The 16451-nt window shown below is 31.3% G+C and overlaps 2 protein-coding genes across 3 annotated transcripts; both read right to left on the bottom strand.

Annotated features, from left to right (window-relative positions):
• Positions 1–88: 88 nt before the first annotated feature.
• On the bottom strand, positions 89–4420 carry LOC130983013 (protein CYCLOPS-like). 2 transcript variants are annotated; one of them, XM_057907178.1, is made up of 10 exons: positions 3837–4418; positions 3088–3134; positions 2761–2901; positions 2601–2649; positions 1777–2512; positions 1375–1418; positions 1224–1269; positions 797–845; positions 565–693; positions 89–397 (listed from the first exon to the last, which is right to left on the bottom strand). In XM_057907178.1, exons 1-10 carry the CDS (start codon positions 4026–4028, stop codon positions 274–276), a joined length of 1557 nt encoding a protein of 518 aa, XP_057763161.1. In that variant the 5' UTR covers positions 4029–4418; the 3' UTR covers positions 89–273. The 2 variants fall into 2 exon arrangements, 1 of the variants encoding a protein (XP_057763161.1); XR_009087236.1 differs by lacking the exon at positions 797–845 and having other exon boundaries at positions 3837–4420.
• Positions 4421–10151: 5731 nt separating this feature from the next.
• Positions 10152–12367, bottom strand: LOC130979702 (uncharacterized). Its single transcript, XM_057903225.1, has 3 exons — positions 12343–12367; positions 11730–12037; positions 10152–10450 (listed from the first exon to the last, which is right to left on the bottom strand). Exons 1-3 carry the CDS (start codon positions 12365–12367, stop codon positions 10304–10306), a joined length of 480 nt encoding a protein of 159 aa, XP_057759208.1. The 3' UTR covers positions 10152–10303.
• Between the last annotated feature and the right edge of the window lie 4084 nt (positions 12368–16451).

A 16451-nucleotide genomic window follows, 5' to 3' on the forward strand; every position in this document is an offset into this window, starting at 1 on the left:
ATAGCCTACTAGCATTTGCACATTTCTTACAACCCTAAATCATGCTAAGCTTTATAAGTACATTAGATCCATGTTCTAGTTCACCAAATTCATTAGCAATATGATATCCTAATCTGCACTTCTCAAATCTCAAATAACAGTTAGATTTTACAAGTTACAAAATCAATATGAGATTTACGGAATATTTTGCAAATAGATTTCAGAGGTTCACTATTTATCAGGGGTAGGCCTAAACTGTCCCCCATAACTTAACTATGATGAGATACATAAGCATTAGATTTTTCCATTTTCTGATAACATTCTTTCAATCTCTTCTAGGAGGCGCTCTTTTTCGTCTGCCAACTCTTCGTTCTGCTTCTGAAGGTCTTCTATCTGTTTTGTCTGTTCAGAATCCTTCCTGAAAATTCGCAGCGTATGATCAATATATCAATTCATGTATATACAATTTGCTTACTAAGTTTAACAGTTAGTAGGAAAATAAAGAATGAAAATTCAAGTGATTCTATAATGTATGTTTCATCTTACTATCTTAGTAGGTGCTAAACTTTGTTTTTCTTTGATTACCTATTCATGAAGGACAGATTAAGTTTTAGCGACCGGACTTCCTTTTCAAGGGTCTCGCACCGCTTCAAGACAGCTTGCATGTCCGAGGGAACTGATGGTGTTAAGTTTCTTTCCTTTGCCTCAGCCATTCTGCATCACAAGAACATGGCTTTACAAATGAAACAGGTATCGAATACAATATGAGATAGGAAGAAACTCCATTATATGTGTTTCTAAGGATTGATCTACATACTTCCTTGAACGTTCCACCCTGCGCTTTTTTGTAGTGTCTACTTTTTCCTCTGCACAACCGTTTAGTTTGAGATATAAGAGAGAGTCAAACAAAAAGCCATAATTTCAACTCAATCATTTTTTCATCATTTTCTCTATAGTTCCCATCATGTGATCCAGACAATCATGTCAAAATGATTAAGCAATTGTGTGAGTTGTGGTTTGGACATAAAATCTCTGTCTTAGCATAAGTTAGAATTTCACATGGTAAATCTTATTTCCAATATTTAATATTCGTTAACATTACCTCGAGCATCTAACTAGTATATTTTGTTATATTAAGAATTTAAGATCCATGGATTTATAATTATCCAAATGCATATGACATTGTAGAAAGTAGAATCTAAAGAAGTAGTCATTAACATGGTAATCTAAAAATAAATGGCTACCTGAGACTGCTGATGATACAGATCCATATCTGTCTAGACTTCTCCTCTGCACAATTTAACAAGATTTAAAGGAAAAATGATATAAATATTAACTCTTGTTGAAACCATAATTCTATCGAAGTAAGTTACGATATGAAAGAGTATGCTATACCTTCCGATCATCTTTGAGATTATCCATTATCTGTTCTCTGAAACCTGCACGTCCACAAAACACAATTGTAGTTTAACGGGGAAAAAGATGGACATTTGTTAAAAAAAAAAACAAATAATGTAAAAAACATTCTATACTGATTGAAAACCAAATAATCAAAAAATATTATATTCCCGAGTTCTGAGCTAAAATAGCATTTGAATGCAAATTATAAATTGGACATAATAATGGTGTGGACTCCTAGTTAGTACATTGTAGTCACTTCTTTTGGTGGATCAGTTTTCAAATAAAAGAGCTTCCGCAATGAACTGATTTAGTTTATTTTTGATATCAAACAACACGAACATGATGAAGGAAGTCGAATGAAAAATTATTTAGGATACTCCTTGTTAAAACTTATACCTTTGACTTTATTTTGAGTATTCTCTGAACTTTTACTCACTCCCACTTGTTTCCATGAGCTTTCGCCAAGAGTTTGATTTGAATTGCTGGGACCTTCACAAGCATCTAAACCAGAGGAGACAACAGGTGCAGCAGCAGAGGATTCACTTTGAGAAGGTTCTTGTGAAGCTGTCCCTATATACATTTGGTTTGTCTGATTAGCAAAGCTATCCATAACAAAGTTCATCGATCCTTCGAGCGTTTGCAGGACTCCGTGATCAACTTGGCCATTGGACATAGCTTGAACATTCACTGGCTTCTGATGACTCCAATTTTCTTGTCCTTCAAGAAAACTAGTTTGGAAAACAGGTTCTTGAGGACAAAAGATTCCATTTAGGCTTTTATCTGCGGCTTCCTTCTCGGCTCTCTTGCGTTGCAGAGTGTCTTTTAGTATGCTGACAGAAGATGAAACTTTATCTGCATCACCGAATTGAAGTGTCTTGAAGGTAGATGAAGATGAGTTGGATGGAGTCATGAATGATCGCTGCTGGTTTGGAAGCTCATACATCGAGTGATAATCAATACCATTTAAATTTGCTGCTTCTTGTTTCATAGTGTCAATACCATCAACATGTTGAGGCATCATGCACATAGATTCGATACTTTGTGCTGCCTGCGCATTTTGCATTTCAGCATACCTCCTCCTCAATTCGGATGACCGGCTCCTAGTCATTCTTTGATCACTAAGAAACCATGCCTGCATTTAACAATGAGACTTCAAATGGCTAAGAATATTAATTGAATAATGACTTCAGCCGTGATTTTGATACATGATGTAAACATACCTTGGCCAGGAACAAGTTACCAGGTTGCAGTTCTCTATCTGCAGGATCTCTGAAGAAAATTGAAATTTCTTAGTCAAACAGATTAATATAAAGGTTACAAGACAAATTGCAGCATAGATTTAATGAGTATAGGTTGTTTGAGGAAAACAGAAGTAATTACCTGACTGGAAAATTAAAGTCACCTGAAACATCATTGGATAAAGGGTTATTAGTTTGTACATATGATTTGTCATTGCTTCTTTCTTCTGAAATTACACTAACATGCTGCTGATTAGACACATTGGCAAGTTCTGTGGACACCCTGCAGTTAAAAGAGAGTCGCAATGTCAAAAACAATATATAAAATGAGGACGTATGCCTCATATAATAAACAAAAGAAAAGAAAAGAAAATATTATGAAGGAAAGTCACAATTATCTGCATACAGAGATTATTGGAAACTAAACCACTTAATACTTTTGTGGAAGTGTATCTTCATATTAGCATACCTCTTTGATAATCGCCTGTTAAGTCCCATGCTTGATGAATTATAAACCTGATAAGAAAAACAAAGGTGTTAAATAATAGAAAATATAAATGCAGCAAAGTGTAGGTATAAGCAATATCCAATTACAAACTCCACACTCAAAAGGATCACTACATGGCATTGATATCATCGCCAACAAAACTAATTACAAGCCTTAATATTGTGTATTTGCAGACCATATTGCAGTAATAATAAGTAAAAAGAGTAAAAAGTGCAGTCAACTCAGAGGAACATATTCTTGAGATACAGGGAACTTTGTTGTTTAATTTTAATTGCTGCTTCTTGGTAATCCAACCTTGACATAACAATGTTCTAGATAGAACCAAATTGTATATCTAAATGTCATTAAGTAATGCAGAAAACTGAGTTCTTGGTAGAAACTCAGGAAATCTAAGCTATGCTGGTGAAATCCAGAAAAGTGTGAAATATGGTATTAGGAGCGGCAGGCACAACTCTCGAGCCAAATTAGTCAGACTCTCGGAACTCGGAAGTAGGAATAATTTGGGTATTGGCGGCAAAGATCAATGAAGTAGTATGTGTGATCATGTGTACTCAAGTAAAAGATATAGAGTTCAGGAATTCATTTTGAAAGATGTGTATGTCAAACAAAACTGCCATTATGGAAATTTTCTGCTCTGCTCTGAGACAAAACAGAACACAGAAGCAACACAAGAAACATGATCAAAATGTGATGATATATAGCAATCTTGCCTCTCCATTAGTTAGCCAGCGTTTGAAGAGCTCCTCGCTGTCGACGCGAAAGCTTTGAGAAACATTCTTGAATCCCAAGGTCTCCATGGTCGGAACTGGCATTCCAATAGGGCTCTCAATCACAGTCTTGAGGAACAACTCATCACTTGTGTTCTTGTACAAGCCAGAGAATCCCCTCCCTTCCATTTCCATGGTGATGTTAGTTTCTTCTTCCTCAAGGTCAACCACTTGAAGTAACTACTTTAATACTTTTTTTTCCAACTCAAAGCTTGTCTAATTAGCACAAAACAAGTTTCAGAAAGAAAGATTCCTATATGAGTTCTGTGTTACCACACTAACACAACTCCAAAAACCAAGTGAAGGAATAGTATGTTTCAAAACTTTGTGACATTACTTCACACACTATAAAATTGAACCCCACAAACTCAATCTTTGAACTTTGTCAAACTAGCAATTTCCCTTTTAAGAAAAAGAAGGGAGAAAAAAGAAAAAGAGCTGATCAGTTTTAGTTCAGGAATTTTTACATACACCCTTCAGGCATAACAACTAACATACAAGTTACAGCACATGAACAGGTCTTAGTGAAACTTCAATCAACTTGGAATACAATAATATATTTTATATAAAAAAAAAACTTCATTAGAACTCGGTATCTAGTATTTACTTTGGTCAATGACAGGCATTACTGTATATAAATATGCTTTCACTAACAATGAAAAAATGACTCCATAAGATTCTGTTTCATTCATTTGTCTCTTCTATGCAATGAAAGCAGAAAATTATAAAAAATAAAAAATATAACAACTTGCGGCGGTTAATGTGAGTGCGTCAACGGTTTAGAAGGCGCGTTGAAAATGGGATTTTAAGGGGCAGGATTAAAAGTGAGAAAAGATTTCAGCTTTTGGGTGAAGCAAAGAGAATAGTTGCATTAGTTTAATGACAATTTGAACAAATTAATTAACAAAAATTAGTGACTAAGGTGGGTGGTATTGGGTGATGGGAGAATGAGAGTGACATTGAAGAACTTCATTGGTTGAAATTTTATAATAAGGAAGCTGTTGAGATGCCGTTTTCATTGTTGGCTTAGGACTGCAAGCAACTTTCCTTAATCTCACCTCCATCAAATCTCTTCTATTCAATATCAAGCTTTTTTCTTCCTTTAATTTCATAATTTTCTTTTAATTTTTTAGTGTATTCTCCACAAATGAAGGACTAATTTGTTAGGCTACATTTATTTATTTATAGGAATAGAAAATTGAAACAGATATTCATTATATTCTGTTTTTTAAATTTTGTTCTCAATTCTTTGTCTTATTTTATTTTCAAAAACAAACGCAATTTTATGAATTGAAATTCTATTAAAAATTATTATTGACTAATGAATTACGGTAAAAACTTAGGTGCAGTCGACTTCATGTGAAGTTGATAGTTGAGAGCTGTTAGATGAAAATTTAGTCAAGTCAGTCAAATCATCTAACGACTCTCAACTATTAACTTCATGTGAAATCGCCTATACCTGTATTTTTATCATAAATTACTATATGCACAACACTTTCTAATTGCATGCTTTGACTAAATCCTCGTTTTGGTCCTTGAGATTCACGCGATTATTCATTTCGATCCCCAAAATTCAAAATTACCTATATTAGTCCTCCAGATTTAAATTTGGACACCAATATGATCTCTTGACTCTTTTCGGTGATGATTAGGCAAATAGAGTGCTGAGATGACCACTTTTCTGTCACGTTGGAAGCTCTAACGGCTAGTTGATATGGCGAGGGTTGTATTTGTATCCAATTTAGTCCCTCCTTGTTAAAACTTTGTCATTATAACTCAGATAAATAATAAGATAATTAGGGTTTCAAGGACTAAATTGGATACAAATACAATTCTCGGCACGTCAGCTAAACGTTGCAGCGTCCAGCGTAGTAGGGAGGGTGTCATCTTAGCACTTCATTTGTCTTATCATCGCCGAAAATAGTCGAGGGACCACATTGGTACCCAAATTTAAATCTGGAGGACCAACATAAGTAATTTTAAATTTTGAGAACTAAAATAAGTAATCGCCTAAATTTTAGAGACCAAAATGAAAATTTAGTCATAGTTTAAATTTCAAGCAATCGTTACGTATAAACACATATTAGACTTTTAATTATAACTTCAAAAAACATCTTTATAAATATTTTTTTTAGAAATACTCCTAACTTTTAAACGCCTTTTAAAGAAAAATGAACTTATACTTTAAAAAAACATAAACACTTGTTAAACATTACTATGTAGTTTCCTTAATTTATAGCGCAAGTGCTGACTACATAACAATAATAAAGTAATGAATGGTGATTTGTTGCCCACAACAACGCATATACGTGCCATGCAAATGCAATTATCATTACTTTGGTGATAGGATTAGATAGAGAGAGAGGGAGAGAGACCTTAGAAAAATTATTTGGGTATCTCAAGATGCATTTTTAGAATAATATTAGAGAAAAAAATAAATTTATTTTATTTAATATTTATTAATTATAATAATTAATAAATACTGAATAAGAGAAATTTAAACTATTTTAACTGATTTTTTTTCTCAAGCATTATTATTATCCAATATTCAATACGAAGACATCGGTGCAGGCTACATTATTATTCTTGAACAAATTACATTCTTTTGTTATTAATTTTGATGAGTTTGGAAAATTTTAAATTATTATTAAAATAATCAATTACAAAATTATTAATATGATTTTCATTAAACATGTGTTAATTAATAATTTTGTGATGCAGGTTTTAATATTGGGCCGAAAAATAAATTTTTGGTGTAAGCCCAATCACATTCAGCCTTTAGTTTTGATAATGTATGATGAATATGGCTGAATTGATTTTTATGTTACTTGGGCCAACTTAATCCAAGTCCAAACTGAAAATGCTTTCCTATTTGTTTTATGCATGATCTAAAAATTCATCAGGAAAGCAAATGTTACTAATTAGGCCAGATTAAATTTTGTTGCTACCAAGCCCAATATTAATTTTGATGAATGTTTCCAAGCTTGGTCCGAAACCAAATTAAAAAGAAAGCAAGTTGGCTCCATGCTTTCAACGGATTCCATTTCTTGTTAAGGGATGGATCATGGATTTCAAAACTTAATTTGCTAGCATTGAAAACATGAGAGAGAATTTAACATTGATTTGATTGAAGGCATCATTGCTTCACACCACTTTAAGAGAAGTAAAAGCAACTTTTATCAATTAATTGGTTTAACTCATTTAATTGTTTTTCTTCCAAGATTGCTTATTCTCTCTCATCTCTTTCCTTCTTCTCCTTCGGTCATTGTCCAGGAAACAATGGAAGTTATGTTCAGCAACCAAAAGAAAGAAGAAGATGCATGCTTTAAGACCATCGAACTAATGATGGGAAGAAAACATAACAAAAGAAAAGTATGCTGTGGCTGAGATTATCACCAAAAGTGGTAAGATTTTGTGAGGTAATCTCGGATCCTTCATACTCAAAAAGAAAGAAGGAGATTCGGCCAGTAAGGAGGAGATTCTTGGAGGCATGGCTTGTCTCTGATTCTGCTCAACCACCACAGGAAGTAGCTAGAGTGGCGAAGTAATGGAAGAGGCAGAGTTTGGAGCAGATGAAGCCATCATCATCATGAAGTATCAAGGGCCAGAAATCCATCTTGGAGAGCAAGCCAAGGATGGAGCGCTCGGATTAACGAAGAGTGATGACTAAGGAAGAACTAGAGGTATTTGCATGTTGGGTTATGCATGAGTTACCTCTTCTCTCTCTGTGGCCAAACCGAATTTGTTTTTGAAGAAAAAGAAGTTTAAGCTTGGTTTTGTTTCAACTGTGAAGGCTTCTCTTCTCTATAAAAGGAGTGAACAGTCACGGTTTGATTCAAGGGAAGAAAGTGAGAGTGCAAGGCACAGAAGTCTCATAACTACCTAAGCTTACAGATTTTCTTCTCTTTCAATGTATTCTATTTTGTAATTTTTCTGTTTAATTTTGTCATGTCTTGAGTCTCATGGAAAAAGGCAAACAGTGAGGTTTGTATGAAAAAGCCATAAAGCGGAAAAAGGCAGAGAGTGCAAAATTAAAAGAAAAAGTCATAGATGTCTTAGAGTTCCTTTATTCATCTATGTTGTGTTTCATGATTTTGTGGGAATCCCCTTGTAAGTTGGGTTAGCACTTTACAATTTGTAATCTAGATGATTATAGTGAAATTCCATCATTGTTGTGAATGAAGATTGGATGTAGGCTGCATTGCACTTAGCAGCTGAACCAGAATATATCTGGGTGTAATCTTCTCTCTCTACTTCTTCATTTCTGTTTCTGCTGCACAAGAGCTAAAATAAAAAATGTCTCGTGCCAAGTGACGAGACAAAAGTAAAAAGTCTCGTGGCTAGGAACGAGACAAAAACAGAAAAATCTCTTCAAAGACCAGAAAGTGTAATAAAAAAAAATAGGGCTAATATTCAACCCTCATTTTCTTAGCCACGGAAACCATCAACTTTTAGTTAAAAAATAAATTTTTTATTTAACTCAAGAGGCATGTATGTTATTATTACGGATCCCGCTAGGGAGACAATGAAATATGCATACAATGTCTACAATGGGCTCTTTATTAGGCCCAAATTAAAATTAAATCTTAAAATTAACCCTAATCCTATTATGGCTGTTTACTTTAACACACCATCAGGTTTTTGCTATTTCCACTTTTTTCCCAAATCTCCAATCCCTTTTGTTACGCTGTTTCTCCTCCCCCCACTCAAACCCTCCCAATTCGTTGCAGAGCCCCTTGACGGCGCTAGAACCTTGAGCCCCGCAATCTGCAACCGAGGAAGGTAACAGGTGAACGCAAGCAACCTGTGCGTTGCCCTCAAGCTTGGCACCGTCGCTGAACATCCGGCCGTCACTGCAACCCAGCCGCCGGGCGAGACGCCGCCGATCAGAACTGTCGCCAAGGTACTGGATGTTTGGTGTTCATGATAGATTTTTGGTGTTCATGATAGATTTTTTTTGCCCCTTTAATTAGATGAAAACTGTAGTAGGTAATCAGATTGTTGGTTTTCACATTCACATGTATCCATGCTTGATTATAGTTTTTATTTTATTTAGATATGTTTATTATATAGTCCTGGAGGATTGAATCGAAATTTTTTTTTTCTTAATTCTTTCATGGTTTGTATTTTTTTTGTAAAATAATACATGTATGATACGAATACTGGCTTTTGATATGAGATATCAAATACTAATTTTAAGTGATATAGGTACTACTTACCAGTTACCATAGACGACATCCAATATTAAACAGTACAAGGTAGTGAGGCCAATATTAATACACTAATCTCCAAAAATGAATAAATATTGCTGAAGGAAGTGCTTAATAGATGGTTACGTGAGCAATATTTTTCTAAGAATTTCAATGTTTGGCTAAGCAAGTTTCTGCCATTTCCAAATTTACTATATAATAACAGGTTTAAGTGTTTAACCGTATGGGGTTAGAAAAACTAGATGGTGATGGATTCAGTTTTAATTCTGGACTCAGCTACTCTTAATCCAGTTATGGTAGTATATATGTCATTATATTTCGGCTTTATTTGAACATGTAAAGCTTCGAGCCCATTTTGTAATTTTAGATTTCAGACCATACTTGCACAAATATAACAATAACCCCACTTAACTCAGTTTGCTACCCTTGGTTACGTCACAACGCAAGCCAAAATCTAAGCCATAAAATACCAAGCCTTTTTGCTGTCCTATATTAGTCGAAGTCTAAACGCCTATAAAGCAACACAACAACAAAATATTGACTGGATTAGCCAAATATTGACTAGATTCTTTAAATGTTACATTGTCGTATTATCTATCTTGTTTATTGGTTATTAATTTGAAAACATATTGCAATGTATTGCAGGTATCAGCAGCGTGACATCAGATTGGTTTTTATTTTTTTCCCTGTCCAATTGGAGGGACGTAACCGTGGATCCTATATAACTATTGTTAAGTTGTTGTGATTGTGTTTTTTTGGATTCTCTTAGACATAATGATTGAAAGTGAAAGTTACCATTTAGAGAGTTACTATTATGACATTTTTTAATTATGAATGTATTCAAGGATATATGTTTTTCATTTTCTTATTTTGAATGAGTTGAATTGGTGAAGCATTTTCCTCATGATATTTGATCCTGGGACAAGTTAATTTTATTCATTTTGAACAGATACAACAGTGAGCTAATGGATGAATGTGAAACCTGACAATCCCTTGGTAATGAACATCCGGTTATATGTGGAAAATGAACATCCAAAATCAAGCAGAAATGAACATCCAAATTGACTGAAAATATCGTAGTATTATTTTTTCCCTATCACGACCAGATACCCACTAAATTAACATGTTAATGAAAAAGCTTTTGCAAACCACGATAGTCAGTTAAGTCATAAATAACATTCATCACATAGAAATAGGGAGTCAATAATAACCATCCGCATTCACAAGTAAATTGAACATCCGATCGCCTACAGAAATGAACATCTCACGTGTCTGATTGAAGATAACCATGTAGCCAAAATTCATCTCTTCACTTCCAACCTCAGTAACATCCAATAGTGGCATGACCTATAATCACGAAATAAACACCCAAATTAAATCATGAAAATTATTTAGATAAACAATTAATAAATGAGATGCAAAAAAATCCTCTCTAAATTCCATAGAGAAAGATACACAAATATAATTGAACCACATCATCCTACTCATATTAACTTGGAAAAAAATGCATCAACATCACCTATTGATAGTAATTAAATTACTTATTTTATTTTACCTATTATATAAACATTTTAACTACCTCTATTCTCTGTGCTACATCACACTGTGTACCACTGATATCAAAAAGCAACACATACAACTACAATGCACTTATTTCATTACTCAGTTGCATTGTTAATGCATAGGCTATCTATCATGTATACGCATACATATATTCCTAATCTAAACATGCATGCTTCTTTTTATTCTATTTAATTTACATTTTCAGCAAAATTCTTAACAATAATAATGCAGTTAGTTCTATTTTATATTATTTAAAAATATACTACACTAATAAGATTCATGCAGGTCTCTAGACATTAAGCATATCATGGGTGATTACTTATCAACTAGCCACTTAGAGCATATATTTCCAATTGTGAAGTGAGTTGTGACCAACAATAAATTAACCACATTAATATAAACACTCACACTGTTATGATTTAGTCCATCAACATCACAACTATGACTAGCTACAAAAAATTGTTATATATAATGATGATTGTAAAGCATAACCAGCATCATAGTGGTTGAAAATTAATTTTAATTCCTCAAAAACTTCAAAGAACGAGTGATGATGTATGTGATCATTTATGTTCAAAACCAACATGAATAAACCATTGCATTCAAATCACTCAATAAAATATGGTATGCACTTCTTAAAAATATACCAAACAATTAATAACATCTGAATTTTTAACCAAATTGGTGTTTTGATAAAAAAATCACAAACAAGTGCATAACAAAATTCAAGCTCAAACATCATTAGAAATCACATAAAACTGCACAATTATAAATTATAATGCCTCATGAGAATAGAATTTAAGTCAAATGCTGGTCATACATAAGAATTAAACAAAAAGATTTCATTTAGACATTTCATCGAACATATGGTGTGCATCATATGTAAACAGAGCATTGAGTTCAATGGAAGCAGCAATCAACCCATAAAATTCAGCCAGAAAACACATTCAATCTAGCAACAGATATTAACTAGTCCTACGCCTAATCTATATGTAGAAACCAGAATTAAAAGCAATGAAATAAATAAAATAGAAAGAACCGGAGACAAGGAAAGGGATGGAACCTGTGTTGATGGAGGAGAGAAAGAAGATCGGGGCAGTGATGGTGTCGCAGCAGCACAGAACTTAGCCGCTGCTGGGTTGCACCGGGGTGTTGCTCGCCGGAGCTGGCAAGCACGAACAGGGGCGTGGGGCAGCGAACACGGCAGGGAGAAATGGGGAACGAGGAAAGAAAGAGAAGAGAGAGAGCGTGGGCACCAGTGGTGGGCGGTGGACTGTGGTGGGCGATGGACTGTGTTGGGTGGTGGACTGTGCGATCCGAGAGAGCGGTGGAAACAGAACAACGGAACGCAATGCTTGCCAGTGACCTGTGCTGTGCGGTTGAAACAGATGCAGACAGCAGTTCGTTGTTAATGAAGGTCACACCGTCTTAGGGTGTGTTTGGCAAACACGTTGGGGAGGAGAGAAGTCCGTTTGAGCTTCTTGAAAGTTTCACTTTGATGTTTGACAATTTTTATCTTTGTGAACGCAGAATTGATTCTGCCTCTGAACCTACGTTTAGGAGAAGCTCAAATTTGTAGCTTCTGCGTTTCACGTTTCACGTTTCATGTTTAGGAGAAGCTAAAATATTTCTTTTTTACCAACCCTACCCTTCATTTTCTTCTATAAGAATGATACTAGTAACTATTATCTTCACAGTCATTCTTTGTAGTTCTTCCTACTTCTTCATAATTTTTTAGTTCCATTTTTTTCATCAAAATCGTTCAGATTTATTTCAATCACTAACAAATTGAAATTTTTTTATTTTTATTTGTTTTTATTCATATGAATTTTATTTACGTTTTATGGTATTTTTTTTGTTCATATGATATATGTTGTTGGTTTTATGAAATTTTTATTATTTCTTATTTGTGTAATTTTTTTCTATTCTTTGATGTACTCTATTTTTATTTTGTATTAACTTTTTTTATTGTTTATTCTGAATTTGTAAAATTTGTAATTGTAATAGTAATTATTATATACTACGTTTATTATCAAAATTTTGAATAATATAAATTATGATCCTATAAAAAAAGGACAAAATAAATAAAAAAATAATTATAAGTAATAATAGAGTCATAAATAATAAAAATTTATAGTCTAAAATAATACTAAATTAAAGAGTACTGACGATATTAAAAAAAATTATAGAATATTTTCTTTTTGTGTGACATTATAAAATTTATAGTACTCTCTTTTATATTTTTATTTTTTATTGTATTTATTTTATTTATATGATAAATATTTTTTATATTATTTTTTATAGTATTCTGATTTTGCAGGTATATAAAATTGATGTCTATTTTAGTAATTTTTCATCTAAAAGTGATTTTGAGTAGTATAATCCAAACAATATTTATTTTACTATAATCAATTTTAATATAAAGATTACCAAACATAAATCACGTTAACCCAAACTAACTTATCATCAAAATCAATTTTACAAAATCAATTTTATGCAAACTCTGATTTACAAACTGTAATCCAAACACATACTTAAAAGAGGGATTCGTAGGTTTGATTCTATAATTGAGAGTAATCCTAATTTAATTCAAATTTTAAATTAGAAAAAATTCAAAATTAAATAATGACTCATAATTTAATTTTAATTACAATTAAACCTCATTGTATACATTGTAGAATAAGACTATTGTCTCCTCGTACTTTTCCTATTATTACTTATTATTACACCCATAATTTGTACATCATTCCTTTTTTCGTAACTATCCAATTTCCCTAAATCAAAATTGGAAAGTGAGAAAACAAGCACTAATATTGTATGTGACTATGTGGATCAAAGTTCCTATTCTATGTTTCTAACAGCATTGGTTTTGCAATAGAAATTAAACGGATTAAGTATATATTACTGAATTGGTTAATGTCGTAACTGCGAGGAATATATAAAAATTTTTTTTTTTGGTGACTGAGGAATATATAAAATTGGTCTTACATTAAAAAAATAAAAAATAAAAAATTTATAAGATAAAAAATCTATTAATTTACTATCTTAAAATTTTGAATTAAATTTATATACATATCCTTATGAAGTGATTTTTTTTTTCATTCTCAATTTTTCATATAATAGAAATATAATTGAATATTAGATACTGACGAGTAGTTAATTAAAACATACATAATACTACTGTCGAAAGATTATTATTAGATTATTATTAAATTATTAAGTCAATGAGTAATATCTCAAATGACATAGTCTCTTCATACTCATTTAAGAGGTTGCGAGTTCGAGTCTCCTATCTTTAGTAAAAAAAAAAAATTATTATTAAAAATATTAATTAAAATATATAGTAGTGTAATGCATCAACACTCGTGGAATCATATTAAAGGTTTAAAACAACTAAACAACTAACTATTTGGTTACATATAATTATAATTAGTTGGAACAAGAAGAAGAAGACATGGTTATGCACATCACATCACCTAATCATGCAATTTTTGCAGGCAAACTAATCAATATACTATTTCAACCTTGATAGCAATTGCAACATTTTCTATCTATATACCCCTTTAGTATATATTTTACCATAAGCAAATCTGATACTGTTAGTTTTTAGCACATTTCTTAGTTAAAAAAAAATAGATCCAGTACATTAATTTAAGAAAAGGAAATCTAACATAAAATAATATTTGGTAGTCTTACAAAATGACACAAAATATAGAGAGATAATAAAAGAAATGAAAATAATACAGAGAAAAAACTTTCTATCTTACTCTCTTATTATTGCTTTTCTTTTGTCGTCTATCATCACCACTCGAGGGAAATATACAAAATGTACAAAATTTGTATAGTAAACACAAGAAAGATATATACAATATAAGAATAAAAAAAATCTCTTTATACACTAAAAATTAGTTATAAATCAATTATTTTATATTCGAATTTATTTTCACATAAAAAATATTATGTGCACATTAATATAGGTTTTCAAAAATATCATCGTATATTTATGTATAAATATATGTGTTATTTAACTTATTTTTAATATATATTTTATATTTTAATATATATTTTATTAAGATGATTAATTTAGTGACTGATTCTTAGTATACACATAATATAATTAATTATACATATTAATTCACGTATTTTTCTAACTATATAATCAGTCACAAGAATAATCAAATATACCATAATAAAATAATCAAATGTACAAGACGGATAATCAAAATTGTTTATAACAAAATATATATTTTTTTAAAATATCAAATATGTTGGACAACATAAGTAAGGAGGATACAAGAGAAAAACTTGGAGTGGCGTTTATTGTTGAAAAAAAAAATAGAATTTCTTTTGAGATGGTTTGAATATGTGATAGCAGATTGATAGAATATCTAGTTAGAAGAGTTAATAAAAGATAGACATATATATATATAGTAAAAGATAGAAGAAAGTCTATAAAAATCATGTATGAAGAACATATATATATATATATATATATATATATATATATATATATATATATATATATATATATATATATATATATATACACGATAGAATTTAATGATATTATTTGATTTATGTAGTTAACTCTATCTAATAAGATAAGATTTTATTATCATTATTGTTATTATTATCAACTATATATTTCTATATGCAATTACCAATTGATAAATATTTTTTTTGTGTGTATACGTTGCATAATTATATTTTGTATATATTTTCAGTTCCAAATACATTTTTGTATCTTAAGACAATATTCAATCTTGTGGATTCCTGTCAAACTTAACCTTTGAAAACTTCGTTATGAGTCAACTGTTTATGAAACTTACTTTGATGACATAAAATAGAGCAAGAAACAAATTGACTTATATTATTTTTTAAAAATGTTGGTTTGAACTTTGAACTTTGAAAATTAAGAGTCAAATTATGAAACGGCATAATTAGAGGGAATATTATGGTACATTCCTCATGGTTGGCCAATTTATTTTCAGCAGCAGAGAAGACAATGTTGCTCTTTTTAGCATTTAAAATTAGAAGCACTGAGAGTCAATAACACGGTTTTAATTATTTAATTATTACTTCACTAATCAAAATTCAATAGTGTCGCTGATTAGTCGGCAGCATATTTTGTTTGATTGGTGACTTATGAAACAGTGTCTATCATTATCATAGAAAGTTCATGCTTCACCATTAGTTTATTTACATTAAAATATTTCTATATTAAGTATAGACATTTGATGTGATATTTTATTTATTTTTGGGTAAGATATGAATTTGTTTTAAATAAAATTCATAATTCATCTAACCATTATGTACTATATGTTAATAGAATATTCTATATTTATAACAAATTTCTTATGATATACCCTTTTATTACAGATATCAGTTTAATACTAATATTTTTTTAATAACCCAATTTGTATTTTCTTTATTTTAAAAAATAATATAAATATACAGTTAATTAATATGGTCATATGACAATTAGTTCATTTTCATTTTATTTAGTGTATAATCTGATACTCTGATATACTCTCTATTAAATTTCTAGCTCCACCAAAATCATTAGAAGCACGTAACTATTTTTAGTGGAATAAGATCTAGTTGTTATGTTGTTTTCTTTTTTTACTTTCTAAATTCTTTTTTCTTTCAGGGTACCCACAACTATTGGCAGACTACTAAATCCCTTGGCACATGAATGTTTATGTAGTGTTTGGATGAGAGATGGAGAGATGTGAGTATCTTATTTGGTTTAAATAGAAATAGAGATTTAAATAAGTAAAATTAC

The sequence above is a fragment of the Arachis stenosperma genome, chromosome 5, assembly GCF_014773155.1.
Source record: "Arachis stenosperma cultivar V10309 chromosome 5, arast.V10309.gnm1.PFL2, whole genome shotgun sequence".
Lineage (NCBI taxonomy): Eukaryota > Viridiplantae > Streptophyta > Magnoliopsida > Fabales > Fabaceae > Arachis > Arachis stenosperma.

What these genes read in the sequence shown, in the direction of transcription:
- LOC130983013 (XM_057907178.1), bottom strand. Translation starts at nt 4,028, where the DNA reads ATGGAAATGGAAGGGAGGGGATTCTCTGGCTTGTACAAGAACACAAGT. An exon ending in AACAGGCGATTATCAAAGAG is followed by an intron (nt 2,902 to 3,087) that starts GTATGCTAATAT and finishes TTTTAACTGCAG; the next exon opens with GGTGTCCACAGAACTTGCCA. An exon ending in GTAACTTGTTCCTGGCCAAG is followed by an intron (nt 2,513 to 2,600) that starts GTATGTTTACAT and finishes TGTTAAATGCAG; the next exon opens with GCATGGTTTCTTAGTGATCA.
- LOC130979702 (XM_057903225.1), bottom strand. Translation starts at nt 12,367, where the DNA reads ATGACTGTGAAGATAATAGTTACTA. An exon ending in TGTGAAGATAATAGTTACTA is followed by an intron (nt 12,038 to 12,342) that starts GTATCATTCTTA and finishes TCAACCGCACAG; the next exon opens with CACAGGTCACTGGCAAGCAT. An exon ending in TCTCTCCTCCATCAACACAG is followed by an intron (nt 10,451 to 11,729) that starts GTTCCATCCCTT and finishes TCGTGATTATAG; the next exon opens with GTCATGCCACTATTGGATGT.